This window comes from Vanacampus margaritifer, chromosome 1 (genome assembly GCF_051991255.1).
Source record: "Vanacampus margaritifer isolate UIUO_Vmar chromosome 1, RoL_Vmar_1.0, whole genome shotgun sequence".
Lineage (NCBI taxonomy): Eukaryota > Metazoa > Chordata > Actinopteri > Syngnathiformes > Syngnathidae > Vanacampus > Vanacampus margaritifer.
This window is the reverse complement of record NC_135432.1, coordinates 39,273,709-39,294,611: the sequence shown is the minus strand read 5'-3', so window position 1 is coordinate 39,294,611 and position 20,903 is coordinate 39,273,709. Positions and strand designations below refer to the sequence as shown.

The window sequence follows — 20,903 nt, the reverse complement described above, 5'->3', positions numbered from 1 at the left end:
CCAGTGCTTTTAATGTGAAAAGGAGACCGTAAATTGAATGCCTGCTTCCAGGAACTCATATGTCCGCTTGAGGCATCTTTGCACCAACACATGGATCCAGAGCACTAATGTCCCTATCGATGTTGATGAAGAGAGACCCATCAGACTCATGGTTGGTTCATCAAGTCTTTTACTGACAGCTGTAGCGTAAATTGGTCTTGTCGTTTTTGACGAAAAATAAAAGAACACTACTCGAGATGTGTAATTCGCTTGGTCGCCTCTAGGGGCATCACGTCTAATTAATTTGGAGAGGCAAACAAACAACAAACCTCGGTAATACAATTTCATGATTCGTTGGTTAAATGAAGGATTCACGCAAACACACACAGTTCAGATTGGACTTGTATGCTAGTAGTAATAATAAATAAACCAGTTCTTTTTGCACAAACATAAAAGTTCAATGCAGTATCTAAACTATTTTATTAGTTAATTTTCAGGAAAAACCCCAAAATGAAACTGATAAAGCAAAACATGTAACCTAACTGGAATATGAAATGTAAGTATAAAGCATAACTATTAAATGAAGATACTAAACTTCAACATGGGTGTTTGGAAATATAAAAAACACACAATTATGCACCAGCAGTACGTTTGGTTAATTTGCAAAAGGGTGCACTTACGATGGAGCTTCGCAATGATGAACAGTGGGGAGCGATGGAAGTTGCTCTTCAAAAAGAAAAAACAAACTGATTTGGCTGCAGAAAAATGTTGAAGCAAAAATCTGAATAAGAAATTTGAGAAAAAAAACCCTGTTTCCCCCAATGAGTTGGGCTCAAATGCAAATTTCGACTACACCAACAGAAACGCTGAACAGGTGTCCTCAACTTTGGCTGAAGCGCAGTTGATGCATGGGCAGAGAATCACTAGGTGGGCGTCACAAAAATAAACATACAAACGGTGGTAAAATTGAACCCAAGCCGTTAGTTGCGGAAAGCCCAAAAGATACTCCCTTAACTCTTTGACTGCTAGACGTTTTCAGAAAAGGGATGCCGTGGGTGCCAGACGATTTAAGCATTTTGAGTGATCTTTCAAGGTCCACAGAAAATGTTGTGTTTGGACTATGGAAAAACACACATACTACCAAATGAAAGATTGGACTCTCATCTTTCATCAGAAAAAAAGTTTGTTTCTACCTTATTCCGTTTTTCAGTAATCAACAATAGAAAATTGTTAGTTTCACCCAAATGCTCTGTTTTGAAACAAAAAACGGAGAAATCAAGCTTTTTGTGAAACGATATTATTTCATGCACTCTAGTGAATTTGACACCTTTTTTTTCCCATGAATGATGCCACAAACACCTAAACAGTGCTTTACTTCTGTAAAACACTACCACCAACAACGAAAAAGTGTTTTTTGATAGCAAAATACGTTTATTTACATTCAACAGTGTAACAATTTGACAAAACAATTTGGCAAACTATTTACAAATGTGTGGATGTTTCAAATACAGTTTTTCTTTTTGTAACACTCCCCTGCGTGCAAGGGGACGGAGCAGGATTTTGCACAACGGATTAGTTTCACTGCGATTGCAGATGCTACACTTTTTTGCTGGCTTTTTTTTTCCGGGGAATAGCAAGTATATACTGCAGTGTGTGTTTGGCCATGTTGCCATCAAGTCTACTCTCAGGATCATGATACGGTGACGTTACGGTGGTGTTACGTCTGGCTTCCTCATGCCCTTCAGTTCCTATACCGGGTGGTTGATCCATCTTATCCGCTCCATTCATGGTGGCATCGTAGTCCATAACCACTGTTTTCTCCGTGATCAGACTGTACCCACTCCTCCGATGAATATGCATTGGACTCGGGGCACTCTTCGTCGTCCGATTGAAAGTCCGCCTGTGCAGAAGTGCTCGGTTGTGCGCCGCGTTTTTTTCCGGCGTTAGCATCGCTAGCCGGTGAGGCTTTATGACGTGATCATAGCCGCTGCGTCAATGCTTCCAACTTCGGCGTCAACCTCGGAGTCACCATCATCATCATCGTCGTCATCAATGTGCTCTTTAGCATTGGTCGATGCTTTTCGTCTTTGAAAAAAATGCTCAAGCGTGAGCTGCTTGCAACCGGTCGCCATTATGGCTTTCTCAGCCATTGTCCCCTCAACACTCTAGCTCCGCCTCACGTCTTCTACTGTTGCCTACCCAATCTTGTCCAAAGAGAGTCATCGCTGCCATCTAGGGGCCAAAAATAGGCATTATACTAACTAGATCTGCTTGATACTTTCAGCACAGCTGGCCAAGGCTTTCCTCCACCCGTTCCCCCCCCCCAAAAAAAAAATAATTGGTGAACGTCTTTTAACGTCTTTGGCGCTCCTCCGTAGGATTTTACTAAACGTTATTTAACGTTTTTGACAGTCAAAGAGTTAATTGAGCATTATGGGAAACAGGAAAACTCTGAAGCCGAGAATCTTGAGGCCGAGGGAAAAATTTGAGTCTGTTGTCAAAGGACAATGATGGGAAAGAAAAAACCCTAAATCAGAGACAGCAAGGGAGAAGGTACAACAGCGTATTAGGGCCACGTATAAATATATATTTTTTTAAGAGTTGCAAATTTGCGAACGGTATGGGATTTTTAATAGGTTTTAGGTGAATTAATGAGCACACACTCACACGCACGCACATATGCACACAGACACCCGCACATGCACATACTCACGCACATACAAAAAAAGAAAAAGAGAATAAAAAGAGAGGGAGCAATGATGATGACATGTCAAATCGGTAGATTAAAAAAAAAAGGAGTCGCAAATTTGCGACTTTATAAAGTGACACTTTTTAAAGTGGCAAATTTGCGACTTCATAAAGTGGCAAACTTGCTACTTCATAAAGTGGCAGATTTCCAAGGAAAAAAACAACTCAGAAACTTACGAGAAACACACGTAGCGTACTAATCGGATGTTTGTGCCAATACATTTCCGAGATAAAAATGTCTTTAAGTAGAGATTAACCATATGATGTTAAGCATTCACCCTTTGAAGCGTTGGGTAGGGCCAGCGAAAAAAGACGCCTCGCTTTGCAAAGGTCCACACGCTGAGGATCAAGCATTTAAGTTAATTTGTTAAAATGTATATTTACTTGTACATTTATGTTTCTAGAATTATTATTTACACATTCATACATTTTGGGATGTTTGTGTGTGATGAATCTGCTGCTGAGGGGTCTTTTTTTCTCACTCTCTTATTCATATTTTAGCTTCAACATTTATCTGCAGCCACAGGAATTATTGTGTCCCACGGCGGACATCAAAGGTGGAATTACGCCCTATAGCAAAGAAGCAAATATTTGTGTCCAGCCGAAAGCAAACATGAAATGAAAATGGCCGGCTCATAGCGTAGTGAGTCAAAGTTAGGGAGTGTTTGCAAGTTACGTGTTACAGAGGCTCAAATAACCAGTCAAGTCGCCACTGACATTGTTAACTCTGGTCGGTAAACATCCGGGCGACTTTTACTCTGCTAGGCCATGCTTTATACACAATGTCTAATCCAATACTGGAAAATTAGTTATAAGTCTTGTATCACTTTAAAATCACATTAAAAACCAACCCCAAATGCTCATGTATTACATTAACTCTTTGACTGCCAAAAACGTTTAATAACGTTTAGTAAAATCCAAATGAGGGCCGCCAAAAACGTTAAAAGATGTTAACTATGTTTTTTTTTGTTTGTTTTTTTGGAAACGGGTGCAGGAAAGCCTTGGCCAGCTGTGCTGAAAGTATCAAGCAGATCGAGTTAGTATAATGACTATTTTTGGGCACTAGATGGCAGCGATGACTCTCTTTGGACAAGATCGGGTAGGCGTCAGTAGAAGACGTGAGGCGGAGCTAGAGTGTTGAGGGGAGAATGGCTGAGGAAGTGAAAATGGCGACCGGTTGCAAGCAGCTCACGCTTGAGCATTTTTTTCAAAGACGAAAAGCATCGACCAATGCTAAAGAGCACATTGATGCCGACGATGATGATGATGGTGACTCCAAGGTTGCCGCCAAAGTTGGAAGCGTTGACGCGGCGGCTATGATCACGTCGTAAAGCCTCACCGGCTAGCGATGCTAACGCCGGAAAACGCGGTGCACAACCGAGCACTTCTGCACAGGTGGACGTTCAATCAGACGATGAAGAGTACCCCGAGTCCAATGCATATTCATCGGAGGAGTGGGTACAGTCTGATCATGGAGAAGTTACTGGTTCTGGACTACGATGCCACCATGAATGGAGTGGATAAGATTGATCAGAACATCTCTTACCACCCGGTATAGGAACTGAAGGACATGAGGAAGCCAGACGTAACACCAGGTCACCGTATCATGATCCTGAGAGTAGACTTGATGGCAACATGGCCAAACACACACTGCAGTATATACCTACTACTCCCCGGGAGAAAAGGCCGGCAAGAAATTGTAAGGTCTGCACGCGAAGGGGCAATCGCAGTGAAACTAATCTGTTGTGCAAATCCTGCTGCGTCCCCTTGCACGCAGGGGAGTGTTACACAAAAAGAAAAACTTTAGTTGAAACATCCACACAATTGTAAATAGTACCACAGTTGCACACATTTGTAAATAGTTTGCCAAATTGTTTTGTCAAATTGTTACACTGTTGAATGTAAATAAACGTATTTTGCTATCAAAAAACACTTTTTCATTATTGGTGGTAGTGTTTTACTGAAGTAAAGCACTGTTTAGGTGTTTGTGGCATCATTCATGGAAAAAAAAGATGTCAAATTCACTAGAGTGCATGAAATAATATCGTTTCACAAAAAGCTTGATTTCTCCGTATTTTGGTCCAAAACAGCATTTGGGTGAAACTAACCATTTTCTATTGTTGATTACTGAAAAACGGAATAAGGTAGAAACAAACTTTTTTTTCTGATGAAAGATGAGGGTTCAATCTTTCATTTGGTAGTATGTGTGTTTCCATAGTCCAAACACATAATTTTCTGTGGACCTCGAAAGATCAGTCAAAATGCTTAAATCAGCTGGCACCCACAGCATCCCTTTTCTGAAAACGGTTGGCAGTCAAAGAGTTAATGACCAAATACTAAAACGAAGAACATGTTAGCTCTAATTATAGTTTGTTAGTTTTGCAAACATAAAATGTAGTATCAGTTAGTTTTCGTTTTTTTAAAAAGCATTTTCGTTTTTATTTAATTTCATTAAAGAAAATGTTTTTTGAATTTTAGTTTGTTATTTCTAAAATAACCTTGGTTTCTGAAAATGCTGTCCTCTATCGCCAAATAATGCACCTCAGCACGTCAGGTGTCATGTCCTTCTGTGTGGGGGTGGGGCAATGGGGGGTGGCCTCTCCTAATGTGGGCTAAAGCACGCTGAGCACAGAACATTAAAGCTGACCGAGCAGAGAGAAAGTCACCCGGATCTTTACCGTCCAGGTTAAGGACCGTCCACAATTTACATTTACAGAGTGACTAATGTCAATGGTGACTTGACTGGTTACTTGAGCCTCTGTAACACGCAACTTGTCGACCAGAGGTGTCAAACTCATATTAGCTCAGGGCCGCATGGAGGAAAATAGATTACCAAGTGGGCCAATCGGTAAAATAATGGTATATAACTTAAAACATCTGCCGTCAATTATACGCAGATTTTCGCTATTTGTGGGCCAGCCCTAAATTACGGAGCTCAACTGTAATCAAATTGTTCCAAAAAATAACACTAATGCAAATGGAACACTTTGCCTGTATGAATTCCAGCTGTGTTAAAGCTACCTGTTTTGCATATATATTGTTTCCAGAATGCATTGTGTGGTGCAGTTAATGAAGTTATAAGGACGCTAATGCTTGTCATATGTATTTGTGTTACCAGTAATTGAATTTGTGTCGTATTTAACACGTTTATGTCGGTCTATGATTTTTAAAATGTTTTAAACAAACCGTAACTTTAGGTTGTGTGTAAAATAAAATTGTGTGTAAAATAATGACATCTAGGACGATCCCATGTACAATTGCTTGTGAAATTACAAATTGGTCCGACAAAAAAATAAAAATAAAACTTTACAAAATTGTCTCGTGGACCGGATTAAACCCCTTTAGCCTAATCCAGCCCGCGGGCCGTATGTTTGACACACCTGTTGTAGACGGTCCCCAACTCCGACTTGCTATGAGCCGGCCGTCTGAATGTGTTATCGGCCAGTTTCATCCCCACTTTCGGCTGGACACAAATCTTTGGCAAGTCCTCCATGGCTTTACTGCTTGTGAAGAAGTGCTTCTTTGCTGTAGGGCGTTATCCTACCTTTAATGTCCGCCTTGGAATGTCATAAATCCTCGTGAGTCTCTTCGTAGTCATTGGCAGCCATGTTAATCTATGTGTGTTTAACGCACGTGATACGTCACGATGATCACGTAACTCCCCAAAATGGCTGATACTGAACTTAATGCAAAATATTCATATAAAGTGCTATAAAATCATAATCAATAATCAATTTTTTCACAGAATAGCTGGTTAATATTTCATAAGTCTTGTGTTCCTTTAATGTGACAAGATGTAAGTGTTGGTTTATGATGGCCTGCGCTACAAAAACAAATACAGTTTTCTCAGAATATCTACAGTTAAAAATTGTTGACATGCATGAAGCTGGAAAGGTTTACGGAAGTATCTTCAAAAAGGCTTGATTTTCATTAGTCCATGGTATGACAGAGACAAAGTTCAGCACTCAACTGGTCAACTAGAAGTCAACTGGTCAAGCTGGTGTCCAGAGTCTTGATGAGCGGGAGGTGTTGAGTCTACTGCCTTCATGTTTAGTGAACTTTTGGAGGGCAGGGAAGTGAAGATTATAACATAGTTATTACGCTGGACACAGACAATGGATCAAGACAAAGCATCCTATGGCTCATGTTCTTCAACATTATCGACTGGGAGTGCTGCTGTCCGGGCACATGCCAAAGCAGAGGCCGAAGAGCAAATCCTTCTTAAAATGGAAAAAGCACAACTAAAGGCAAAAATAGAAAAGCTATCTTTGGAGAGAAGCAGCTGCTGCTGTAGCCAAAGCAGAGACTCTAGATTCTGCTGTAGAAGATAGTGAACAAGCTATTCAATTTGGACAAACCTCTTCACCCACGAGAGCAGACCAAAAAATATGTCATCGAACAATCAAGACAATGTTCAATCACATTGCAGGAAGATGATGCTCAGGATGAAACCGGTGAGCTATACGCGGAGTCAATGTTATTTCTTGACAAGACTTGCCAGCCATACACAGAACCAATAATGGCACGACATCTTGACCCTCAGGACAAGACATGGATGTGTGTACCCAGTGTCAGGAAACTCTATTCAAGCTCCAGGCTTCCAAACAGAGAACAGCCAGGCCGATGCCAACCTCACCTATACATCACCAAGCAGAGTAACAGCTTATCAGCCACAACTCACTCCAGGCACTCGTCCAACCCCTAAACATGTACATAACCGTCACAACATCCACCAAGCGTAGCCTACAAACCAAGGTCCTCCACATCCCACCATGCCCAGCCATACACCTTGAAACGCTCACCATGACCAGACAAGCATCAGTAAGGTTGTCAGGTTCTTAGCCCGGCGTGAGCTATTTACCACGGGAGTGACCCAATTTAACGACCAGCCGGAGAGTTGCAGAGCTTGGCAGCAATACTTTCAAAATGCAGTAGCGGAACTTTACCTGACATTCAGCGAATAAATGAATCTGCTGGTCAAGTGGCTTGGGAAAGATTCGGCAGAGCATGCAAAACGTATCAGAGCCGTCAACGCTAATCACCCCCAACAGGGACTGCAGATCATCTGGGACAGACTGGATGCATGCGAAGGAGCTCCTGAAATTGTCAAAGAGGCTTTCTTTCAAGGTATCAGCAACTTCCCAAAGATCACCAACAAAGATTATGCAAAACTTCATGAGCTCAGTGGCCTCCTGATGGAACTGCAAAGGGCGAAGGCGGACGGAACCCTCCCTGGCCTTCACTACCTCAACACGGCTAGAGGAATAAGTCCCCTGGTCCAGAAGATGCCCTATAATCTAAAAGACAAGTGGCTGTCTGTCGAATCTCATTATAAACAACACTATCAAGATTTTTGTTGACTTACTTTTCCACCAGGCTCAATTTAGGATTGATCCCAGCTGCACAGGTCTTTTTCAAGAATCGATTATTTTCTTACAAATAACTCTATTGCTGATAAAACTGTTACAAAAATACATCCTATTATTATTAGCGACCATGCACCAGTCTCCCTTTCCCTACAAGTTGATTATACCTTTAAACCACCACCGACATGGCGTTTTAACATCTCACTGCTTAACTACGCAGAGTTTGATAAAATTATAAGAAAAGAATGGGCAGACTTTTTGGAAATAAATGATTCTCCAGACCTATCCCCATCTCTTCTCTGGGAAGCTGGGAAAGCAGTAATTAGAGGTAAAATTATATCATATTCATCTTATAAAAAGAAACAGGAGCAAAAATTAGAAAAAGACTTGGAAGATAAAATTAAACAACTGATGGATGAGTACGCAATAAACCCAAATAACCAAATATGGACTGACTTACAAAATACAAAAATACAATTCCTGTAGACGATATGCTAACTAAAAAGACAAAATTTATAATACAACAATTGAGATACAACAACTTTGAATATAATAACAAATCAGGTAAATTTCTTGCAAACCAACTTCAACGCAATCGGGAAAAATCTCTTATAATGGCTTCTAAAGGGACAACTGGTGAATGCACACAATCACCAGAAGAAATTAATCAAATTTTTTATAACTATTATCGCAACCTATACTCAGAAACTAATAAGCCTAACCCTGAGCATATTGAGGCATTCCTCAGTAGCTTAAATATACCTCAGTTAACTACTGAATATAAAGACATGTTAGATGCGCCACTTACTATAAACGAGTTGTACAGTGCTCTAGATAGTATGCCTAATGTCAAAGCACCTGTCCCGGATGGTTATCCGGCTATATTTTTTAAGCACTTCTGGTTAATGCTTGCTCCACTATTCTTAAGAGTAGTAACAGAAATCAAAACTAATGGTTACATACGCCCACACATGAATACAGCAGCAATTAAACTTTTATTAAAGCCAGAAAAAGACCCCACCCTTCCATCAAGTTACCGTCCGATTTCACTAATTAACACTGATATTAAAATTATCACTAAGGCTTTCACATCTAGACTAGAAACAGTAATCTCGACAATCATTCATAGCGACCAAACAGGCTTTATTAAAGATCGTCACTCTACTAATAATATTAGGAGACTCTTTAACCTTATTAGCATGTCACAGCGGCATGATAAAAAGGCAGTTATTATATCATTGGATGCAGAAAAAGCTTTCGACAAAGTTAACTGGTCCTTCCTCTTTGCTGTTTTAAATAAATTTGGCTTTGAGAAATCATTTATCCACTGGGTATCAGTATTATATGATTCTCCTAAAGCTACAGTTACTACTAATGGGATTATATCTCAGAGCTTTACTTTACAGAGAGGCACAAGACAGGGATGCCCACTATCCCCTTTATTATTTGCAATATTTATTGAGCCACTTGCATTGGCCATACACCAGGAAAGAAGGATTCAAGGAATTCACTCTGGGGTAACAGAACATTAAATTAATCTATATGCCGATGATATCTTACTTTATTTAGAAAAGCCAGCTACTTCGTTAGGGGAAGTATTTAACTTAATAACTAAATTCTCACAGTTAACAGATTATTCTATTAACTGGACAAAATCAACACTTCTACCTATTACAGAAAATTCATGGAACCCTGCAAGCCAGGACCCACACTACTCATTTCCTATCGGTAATTTAAAATACTTAGGCATAAAAATCTCACCTAAATTAACTGACTTAATTCATTTAAACTTTTCTCCACTTCTGGATAACATTTATAGTGACTTGGAGCGCTGGGATAATCTTCCTATTTCTCTAATAGGACGAATAGCCACCATTAAAATGAAAGTTTTACCCAAAATAAACTATTTTTTCACAATGATTCCATTTAAACCTACGGCAAAATGGTTCCAGTTGTTGGACTCAGCCGTTACAAAATTTTACTGGAATAAAAAAAAAGCAAAGATTAGTCTATCTACTCTTCAGAAAAGTAAATCCAAAGGTGGTCTAGAGGCACCAAATTTTATGTACTACTATATAGCTAACCAGCTACAATATATCGTTCTATGGGCACAACTCAACAGAGACACTAACTGTTGGCTGGAACTAGAACAGAAGGATTGTAATAACCTCAGACTTCTAGATTTTACTCTTTATTACAACATCGATTAAGCGACACAATTGTTTTAAAAACCCAATGATTTCCGCCACCCTGACTGCCTGGTGGAAGGCCCTACAAAAGCCCAAGTGGAGCCCTGTGGGCTTTCTCCCCTATGGCATAACCCCGACTTTCAACTTAACAACCAACCGTTTTATTTAGGTGTGTGGGAGCAGAAAGGAATTACACATCTCCACCATCTCTTCTCAGATAATATGTTTATATTATATACATCCTTGCTCCAAAAATACAAAATAAAAAACTGATTTTTTTTACATTATCTACAAGTTAAAAATATGATAAAGAAAAAAATTCCAACACTTCAGTGTATGCTCCAACCGCCTGTTTTAGCTAAAGATATTAACAAGCTTTCTCCGACAACAAAAAAACTTTCAAAAATATATAAGTTACTTTCATATACTGATAAAATGTCTTTACCCATCTCGAAATGGGAGACAGACTTGTCTATAGCACCGGAATCTGACTTTTGGATTCAAGTTTGTGAAAACGCATTTAAAATGACAAAACACACAAATTTACAACTTATCCAATATAAAATTATTCACAGAACATACATTACTCAATATATGATGAAGAAAATGGGACTCTCAGACTCCGACATTTGTCTCCAATGTTTACAAAACACTACAGACACTTTTGTTCATGCTTTAGGGTTATGTACTCCGGTTATGTATTTCTGGACTAAAGTCCTAGAAAAACTTTTCGCTATTTTGGACTGTAGGATACCTTTATCTCCAAACTTGTGTTTGCTAGGTGACCTAACAACAACTGACTTACCACATAAACAATTTCAATCTACACTTGTAGCCCTTACTATCGCTAAAAAAACAATTCTTGTTAACTGGAAAAATAAACAAACTTTGAATATCGACCAATGGTCTAACCTCCTCATAAATCACATTTTAATGGAAAAAATATCTGCCTCAAATAAAAACCAAATATCAAAATTTATAGAAACATGGTCTACGTATATAGAATTTTTTAACCTAATTCTGGTTACTTAATTCTGTCTGTTAGCGAGAGCCACTACATCGTGATAACTTACATTGATGTTTCTGCATTTGGCAATTTATTATTATATTATATTATTAGTATGGGATTTTTTTTAATGGGCTTTAGGTGAACTGATGAATACACACACGCACGCACATGCTCACCCACATACAAAAAAAATATATATATATATATATATATATATATATGTGTGTATATGTATATATATATGTATATATATTTAAAAAAAAAAAAAAAAGAAAGGGAAAAAAATGAGAAAAAAAAACTTTTTTTTTATTTGTATTATTTTTTTTAAAAAGGAGAGCAATGATGATGTCAAATCGAATGAACAATACTGAGCTCTCCTGGGAAAAAAAAGAAGAAAAAAAAGGATTGATCCCAGCTTCAACTTTGCTAGCCAAGCAGATACTACTAAGGTGGTCAAGACTTCCAAAACACATAGACAAAAGGAAATCTCAGTCCACAAGACAGAACACAGCACTAGAGCTGAGAACACTGATCGTCAGTGCCCCATCCCAAAAAAAACTCACCTACTACGTAAATGTCGAGCTTTCCGGAAGAAACCCATAGAGGAAAGCAACGCATTCCTCAAAGAACATAAGATTTGCTATAAATGTTGCACATCTACAAAACACATGACAAAGGACTGCAAGTGTACAGCCACATGTGCCGAATGCTGGAGTGAGAAACTTAATTTGTCTTTTCACCCTGGACCAGCACCACATACTGAGGAGCCATTACCTTCTATAGAGCATGGCGGGGAGCCAGCCTCAATCTTCAGAGGTCACAAGCAGTTGCACGACAGTTTGTGGCGGCAATTCGGGCTACCAAATTGAATCTTTAGACGGGAAAGTCAGTCTTGCTCTTCCATGTCTTTTAGAATATAATGACTTCCCCAAAGTTCGCAAGCAGATTAACGGCCCTTGAGATGCTCCCTACGCCCAGAAACTCGACCTGGGATGGGTAAATGTCTGAAATGTTCACCAGCCTGAGACAGTGAATGTCCTATATACGAGGACAACAGGACAGAATCGTCCCTCCATCTTTGAACCCTGCCCAAACGTCTTTCAGGGGAAAGTGAGTAAATAGCATCTATGATCCCCTTGGGTTTATCGCACCAGTCACCATTCAAGGCAAAGCCATTCTCAGAGAGCTGACAAAGAACTACAATGACTGGGACTTTGCCCTACCACAACAAATGGAAGAGAGGTGAACCACGTGGCGATTCTCTTTAGATACCACGGACCTCTACAGAGACATCTTACTCAGAAATTTCATGCAGATAGTTATGTGTCTTTTGTGATACCTCAACTATGACAATTGGTGCTGTAGCCTATCTCCGACTAACGGATGCAGAAGGGACTGTCCACGGGGAAAGCTAAACTGGCTCCCCTCCCTGAACACAGTGCCAAGACTTGAGCTTTGTGCAGCCATCCTAGCCGTTGAACTTGCTGAGCTCATCTCCTCAGAGATCGACATGCAGTTGGACAATACCACCTTTTACAACAACAGTAAGGTGGTATTAGGACGCTTTTATGTATACGTCAGTAACAGAGTCCTGCGGATAAGGAGGTCCTCTCGCCCCAAGCAGTGGCAACGCGTACCTACGGAGCAGAATCCTGCAGATACAAGGTCCATTACTGCTGCACGTCTCCCAGGTACCAGCTGACTATGCGGCCCTACGTTTTTGAAACAGCCCCTGAAGTTCCAGCCTGATGATGACACCTTCAACCTGGTGAACCCTTCCTCAGACCAAGATATTCGTCCCCTGGTGTGCACAATAAGTACAACCATGTTGAGCAAACAATTAGGCTCGCAACGCTTTTCCAAGTTTTCAAGCTGGAAGTCACTGACACATGCTGTTGCTTGCCTCATTCATATTGCTCGCCTCTTTCACAAGAATCCTGCGACCAAACCAAGTGGTTGCAAGGGCTAGCATCACTGTCACATTGTGATCTCCATTGATGAACTTCTACAGTCTGAAACAACTATCATCCGCGTTCTTCAAGAAGAGATCTACACTCACGAGTACGCCTGTCTGCAAAAGGAGGAAAATCTTCGAAAAGACAGCCCTCTCAAAACTCCAGATCCCTTCATCGATGCTGATGGCCTTTTCCGAGTCTGAGGTCGTAGCAGAGAAGCACAAATCCAACGAGAGGAGAAAAACCCTCTCATCATCCCTGGCCAACATCATATTGCGACACTACTGGTTAGACACTACCATGATAAAACTCAACATCTGGGACGACTGTTCATTGAAGGAGCCGTACAGCCGTACGCTGGTTTCTGGATAGTCGGCGGAAAAAAGGCGTGTGAGCAGTGTGATCCATAAGTGTGTCACATGCCGTAAACTACGTGGCACCCTTCAAACACAGAACATGGCTGATCTTCCGGTTGACCAGCTGTCTACGGAACCTCCATTCACAAATGTCGGCATAGATGTGTTTGGTCTACGGACTGTGTCTTCACGCCGCACAAGGGGTGGCCTTGCACAGAGTAAGCGGTGGCAGTGTTATTTACCTGTCTGACTGTACGAGGTGTTCACGTAGATGTAATTGAATCCCTCGACACTTCAAGCTTCATAAATTCTCTTAGGCGTTTTCTCACTTTGAGGGGGCCTGAGAAGCTCATCCGTTCTGATCGAGGAACCAACTTCTTCAGGGCTTGTGTGGAGCTGAAGATTCCTTTAAACATTGACCACTCTTCTGTTGAGAAATTCCTCCTAGACCGAGGATGTGCATGGAAGTTCAACGTTCCACATGCATTTCATATAGGCGGCACATTGGAGAGGATGATTGGAATAGCACGTAAGATCCTGGACGCCATGTATCTCCAGCTGGGAACTTAAAGAGTCAGTCATGAGGCACTTACCACACTGATGACAGAGGTGACTACTGTCATCAATGCCAGACCTCTGATTCCAGTCTCTACCGACCCAAATTAGCCCCTCATTCTTACACCACAACCCTCCTCACCCAGAAAATGGGTCTTTTTTCGGCCCCAGTGGGAGACTGGATCAAAGACCTCCACAAATCCCAGTGGTGCCAAGTCCAACATCTTGCTCAAACTTTTTGGAATAGATGGCAGGCTACCAGACCTTCAGCCGGGGAGCATTGTCCTTCTCAAAGACGCTCAGCTTGAAAGAAATGTATGGCCTTTGGGACTGGTTACTCAAGTCTTCCACAGCGACAATAGCAAGGTACGTAAAGTCGAGGTCAAGGTCTCTGAGAGAGATGGGATTAAACTCTACTAACGTCCTGTCACAGAGACGATCCTCCTCCCTGCTCTTAACAAGAAACAGTAAGGACTGTGTTGTGGACTTTTAGGGTGTGACATTCATGTATGCCAGACAGGGAATGTCCTGTCTCCGGTAGGCAAATAATTGACTTTTAATTAGACTTCTTGTTCATATGCTATTATTGTTTCTAGTTCTACTCTTTCCTTTATGAGCGATTCTGAGTTGGTCACATGGTTAGATCTCGGAAGTAGTACCGTGGCTAGAACGTTGCTTCGTCTCTTTCTATCTGTCCTGTGAGCTTTGCAAACGACTAGATACATCTTGAGTATCCGTGGCATCGTCGGTATGTATCCATGTCTTCTTTTAGGTTTAATAGGCTCATACTACCTCATTTTAGTTGTGAAATGTTGGCGATTGAAGACGTGAGCTGATCGTAATACACGCTTGGCGTCATACTGGCGGCCTATTTTACATTTGTTGTATTACACAAATACAACAAAAAAGCCCTCTATTGGCCATTTTGTCTCACTATTTTTGCCATGTTAAATACAATGTTGTTTCAGTTTCATCTATGTTTGTTGTTAACAATAAATATACAGTAATTTAGAATAAATAAATTTGACTTTTGGATTCAGTTTATTTTTAGATTTGGCAATCAATGCTACAATTCTCTGATAATGTAAGTTCATCAGATCATTTATTTCTTATAATTGGTTATACACGTGCTTTTGTACTTGTCAGTTTCACCCTTCCAATTATCAATAAACCTGGAGTCAACTGGCCAAGCTGGTATCCAGAGACCCGATGAGCGGGAGGTCTTGAGCCTACTGCCTTGGTGTTCAGTGAACTTTTGGAGGTCAGGAAAATGTTGACGAGGGAAAACAACAAGAGTAGAAGGAATTAATGACTGGGAATTTTGAAACCGACTATTCTGAGAAAGTTACCCTACTTAAAAGTTCACTCATACCTGATACCATCTGCAGACACACTCTAGTTAATTTTTTTGCAAATTATTTCAGCTTTGTGCTGATCGTTGTCAATTTGGAAGACAGCGACCATCATACCTATTCCTAAATCTAAAAATGCCAAGGAGCTAAGTGAATTCAGACAAGTTTGCACTTAATAATAATAATAATAATGCATCAGATTTATATAGCGCTTTTCTATCTAATCAGATACTCAAAGACGCTTCACAGTGGTTGCATTATTCGTGCGCTCACACATTCACACTGTGGTGGCGGTAAGCTACTTAAGTAGCCACAGCTGCCCTGGGGCAGGCTGACGGAAGCGTGGCTGCCAGTGTGCACCTACGGCCCCTCTGACCACCACCAAACATTTGCACCTTCCATACACCAGTGAGAGTAGCACTGGAGGCAATGTGTGTCAATTGCCTTGCCCAAGGACACGACACATGACTTGGGGAGAGCGGGTATCGAACAGACGACCATCTGGTTATTGAACAACCGTCTCTACACCCTGAGCCACGGCCGCCACTTCAGTGACTAGACTTACATCCCAGCTGATCAAAGTTTTTGAAAAGGTCATAAAAGATATGGATCTTTTCCTCATAGATGGAAAATTAGACCCTTAAAATTTGCTTATCAGACTGGTTAAGGGTGTTGATAATGCCAAACTTTTTATTCTAGGCAAAGTGTGCAAGCACCTAGAGAAACCAAAATCCCATGCAAGGATTCTGTTTGCAGCCTCATATTTTAATTGGCCACTTCACATATTATTATAAGTTACCTGGTTAGGTCTTAGTGTTGCTTTTAGACTTTTTAACAAAGAGAATCCAGCAGGTGCTGGTGAATGGACAAATGTCCAGCACCAGGCTTTCAAGTACAGGCTCACCCCAGAACTCCTTTGCTCATTATTATGTACACAGACAGTTGCAGAATATTACAAGGCAGTTATATTGTAAATTGTATTGACGACACCACATTCTTGAGCCTTCTTCAAGAGCCAGGCTCGCGTGCCAATTGGTGTGAAAATAATTTTTCGGATTTAAATGTATTTTTTTTATTTCTCAAACACAGACACACACACACACACACACATATATATATGTATATCATTTTCACATAATGTATCTTTCAATTTACTTCATAAGCATTCCACATGCGTTCAGATAATAGTATTCAGTTTCTATTCACAACTTTCAGCTATGTACAAATATTATAAATATAAATACGCCATTAGCCATGATTTGGAACAATTCTATTTAGCTCAGTGCTTAGAGCAATTGCCTGCCACCACGGAGAACCTGGGTTCAAACCCCACTTGGACCACATTTTAGTACATTTGATGGCTCGATACCAACTATCGTATCAGGAAATGGATTATAATTTCTCAGAAATTATTAAATCCCACCTTAAACAGATTGCAATTTAGTGTTCTTTTTATTCATTTGTCATTTAACTACAATTAAAAATTAGTAATTTTCAAATACTGTATCTTTCAATTTACTTCATAAGCACATGCATTCAAATCTTAGCATTAAGCTAATAGCATTCCCACACAATTTCTGCAGAAATTGTACTTTGGCTAGTTAACTTTAAATTATTTCTCTCATTACTGGTTTCATTGTTCCTTTATACTAGGGTGACCAACCGTCCCGCATAGCGCGGGCATACACAGCATTTGAAGCTCAATTCACGCGTCCCCCAAATTGGAGCAGTGTCCTGCAAAATCAGTGCTTGTCCTAATAATAATAACAGATTTTCTGTGGTAGTCAGTCTGTGAGTCACTCACAAAAACTCCCCTTCATGGCCGCCGGACTGTTGTAAACCACAGAACCGCTGAACCACCATAGTTGTTTTTTCGTTGTTGACCCACTTCTACTCAACACTTAAAATCAAAAGCGTTTTCTCATTGAAGCTTTTCTATAACTATAACTAGGATGTTGTGATGACACACACCAAAAAGTTGCTAGCTTCAGCTACCCTGTCCAATAATACATGGGTAACAACTGCGTGCTAAAGATACTAAGTCGTAGCTTGTCTGGGGACAACGCACAGGGACACTGTTACCTTTGCTAGCACTTCACTTGTGATACGGCATCCCAAGTCACATTCAAGCGGTGAGTGATATATTTTTAATCTGGCAAACTATGTCTTCACAAGATCTGTGGCACTGTTTGGAGATGGCAATAAGTAAACAAAACATTCTAAAAAAGCTAGTGCATGGCATGAATGTCAGTACAGTGTATACAGTATATTGTAATAATTATGTTATCCTTTAAAGCTTTAATATTATTGTGTTCAAATTTAATGAGTTTTTTTTTAATGATTTTAGTATGAATCATAGCCATGAATGCAGTTGTACAGTATGAAAATGCTTAATATGAAATGATAACAAAACGTACGGGCCACCACTGCACTTTTGTTGATACACACAAACATGTGCAGAGTGTGATTTTTTTTGATAGTACTTGCACTTCTGGTCTTCAATTCAATTTATTTCATTCATTTGTAAAATAAAAAAAGACAATATAAAGCAATATTGAAATTCAAAGTAAAGTAAAAGAAATGAAACGGGACAGAAAGAAGTGAAACTTGTTTTGTCTGCCCCTGATCAAGACAAAGAAAAAAGAAAAAAAATACAAAATGAATGCCAGAGAGTGGTCAAGACGCTTTCAGTATAAGGATTCTACAAATTCAACTGTGTCCTTGTGCTATATATATATATATATATATATATATATATATATATACATATATACAAACAGACTGAGAAGATTTTGTTTTACAATCCAAATTATTCCACAGACTGACACCTTGAGGTGAAATACATTGTTCTTTCTGTTTTGTTCTATGTTTAGGTTTGGAAAAAATGTCTGTTCCTCTTAATTTGTACTCACTTTCCCTTTTTAGAAATTTGGTATGTATATTAACGTGTTCAATTTTATGATGGGCTTTATACAATATTTTAAGGCGGTTAAACTCCATCAATTCATTAAGTTTTTAGTTGTATAAATAATAGATTAGTGTGGTCTCTGTTTCCACAACCGCAAACAACACGAACAGCACGTTTCTGTAAAAGAAAGAGGGATTCAGTGTAGGTTTTGGCTGCACACCCCCACACTTCAATGCAATAGGTCAGGTATGGAACAATCAATGAATTATATAACAATAACAAAGCATTCGTGTTCAATGATTCTTTAACCTTGTGTAACACGGCTACGATTTGTGACACCTTAGATTAACTTGACATTTTTAGTATTTAAGATGTGAATGTATATTTATGGTGTATGATGTGTAGGCACTTGTACAAAAAATATGAATCAAAAACACTGTAGTATGTCTCAGTAATATAATAAAAATGCTGTGAAATGTGAATATTTACTTTGCAAGTAAATTTAAGTGTGCAGCCCTAAATTTTCTTCCTGTGCTCCTAAAATTTTAAATGAGGGACTACCGCGCTCCTCGCAAAAAATGTTAGTCTGCAGCCCTGATATGTGTGCTAGAAATGGATAAACCACAATCAGTGAGTCTGCCCATGGGGATCGCTGAGGAGTCCCACATTCACACCTCAGAAACGTACCCCTTGTTTTAGGCTTATTAGCAGTTGGTCACCCTACTGTTCTTATCACTTAGTCTTATTGTATATTGATTATATTATCCTACCAGTTGTAGGCTCTCTAGGCTAAGACATTTCTCCCTGTCCTATGCATTTGATGTGTGTCTTGATGTATGCTATTTTACATATTTTGCACATCTGTGTAAAATAAAAGCTAATTGTGACAAACACAAAGTTTGCCTACCCCTGGTGTGGAAGTTTGACATTGTCCTTCTTGTAGTTAGGAACTTGTCCCACCAAAGAGGACAAGGAGGCATTCGCCATTGTCTCGGTTCCTGTGATGGAGATTCGGGATCTAGACTTTGCCAACGATGCAAGCGCCATGTTGAGCACGGTGGTGGATCAGTTCAGTCAGGGATTCATCAGCCAAAATGACCGCCGGTGAGACACTTGTCACATTGATGCCGCATGAGAATGTTCTTTGTACATGCTCACTTTTGTCTTTGACAGCTTTGCTATCAAGCTGCTAGAGGATGTGGTGTTCTTCGTGGCAGACACAGTCAGTAGTGGCCAGCCAGTGTTGGACGTCACCATGACCAGAGCCAACCGTGAGAGGCAGAAGCTGATGAGGGAGCAGAACATCCTCAAGCAGGCAAGGAACATCTCAAATTTTTACCATCTCTTATCTACAGAGGAGTGATGCGGGAGGAGGTAGAAATAATATTTTGTGAAAACGAGTGCCTCATCTCAGCGATTTCTCCTTTTTTTTTCTCTCCCTTACAGTGCCGCGCATAATAAATGAGCCGTCTGCGTGGCTTAATTAGTAATATCACCACCCCAAATGTCATCTTTATACTTCATGTTTCAAGTGGGATTAAATTGAAGTCAATCATAAAGTCACAACTGTTACTCGAAAACAACTTTGCCATTTCACGTACGTCTCCCGAGCCATGCAGACCTCGCGGATGCATCGAGCATAAATCAAGCTTAATGCCTCCTCCCGCGCGGAGCGCATATTGGACTTTTGATGACATTGAGGTCGGATATATGCGACCTGGCCAGTGACCCAGGTCGGATATGAAACAATTGGTTCAGACTGACATAAAAAAGTCAGATACAGGTCGCGTTTGGGGAAAAAAAAATCTGATCTGGGTCGCATTTTCCTGCAGTTTACTTTGCAGCCTGCAAAGTCTATTAAGACTATTTGCCTTCACGTCAATATATATTGATATTATTTGGTAAACTTTATTTTGAAGTTAGCCTTAGCGTAGTAGCTTGTTACATTGAGTATGTTTCCAGCTTGGGGCTCCGTAGGCAAGAGCAGAAAAATTTAATAAAATCCTGTATCATTAATTTGAGGACCACAACGGTTTTTAACTTCCTCTGCTGCTATTATAGTGAATTTGGACTGATCATGTTGATTTTGTGTGAATGTGTACTTTGTTTTTTCCACTTACCAATCCACGGATCGTGCACGATGTGAACCTTAAATGACTAAATATATAAATAAATAAATAAAAGTGAAAATAAGCAGGCTGACGGAAGCGTGGCTGCCAGTGTGTGTTTATATATATATATATATATATATATATATATATATCCCTAAATAAATAAAAGTAAAAAAATATATATTAAAAAAATCGAGATTCCAAAATTGAATATAAAAATAAATGTCAAAATAAATACAGAATAAATATAAATCAATAAATAAAACGCTCTGCTTTCACATTTATTTATTTCATGCTGCAGAAGCTCTGTCAGGTCAAAATGTTATTCAAATGAGGGGACAGTCCTAAGCGTGTGTGTCTTGGGTTGGGCTCCGC

The 20,903-nt window shown here is 39.8% G+C and overlaps 1 protein-coding gene across 9 annotated transcripts in view; it reads left to right on the top strand.

Annotated features, from left to right (window-relative positions):
• The window catches only part of itpr3 (inositol 1,4,5-trisphosphate receptor, type 3), a 214,217-nt gene that overhangs the window by 59,859 nt on the left and 133,455 nt on the right, over window positions 1–20,903 (top strand). For all 9 annotated transcript variants that reach the window (XM_077554937.1, XM_077554900.1, XM_077554890.1 and 6 more), the window contains 3 exons: window positions 52–151; window positions 19,361–19,521; window positions 19,591–19,732. In XM_077554937.1, coding sequence (XP_077411063.1) covers window positions 52–151; window positions 19,361–19,521; window positions 19,591–19,732 — 403 coding nt within the window. The remainder of the gene's footprint in view (window positions 1–51; window positions 152–19,360; window positions 19,522–19,590; window positions 19,733–20,903) is intronic.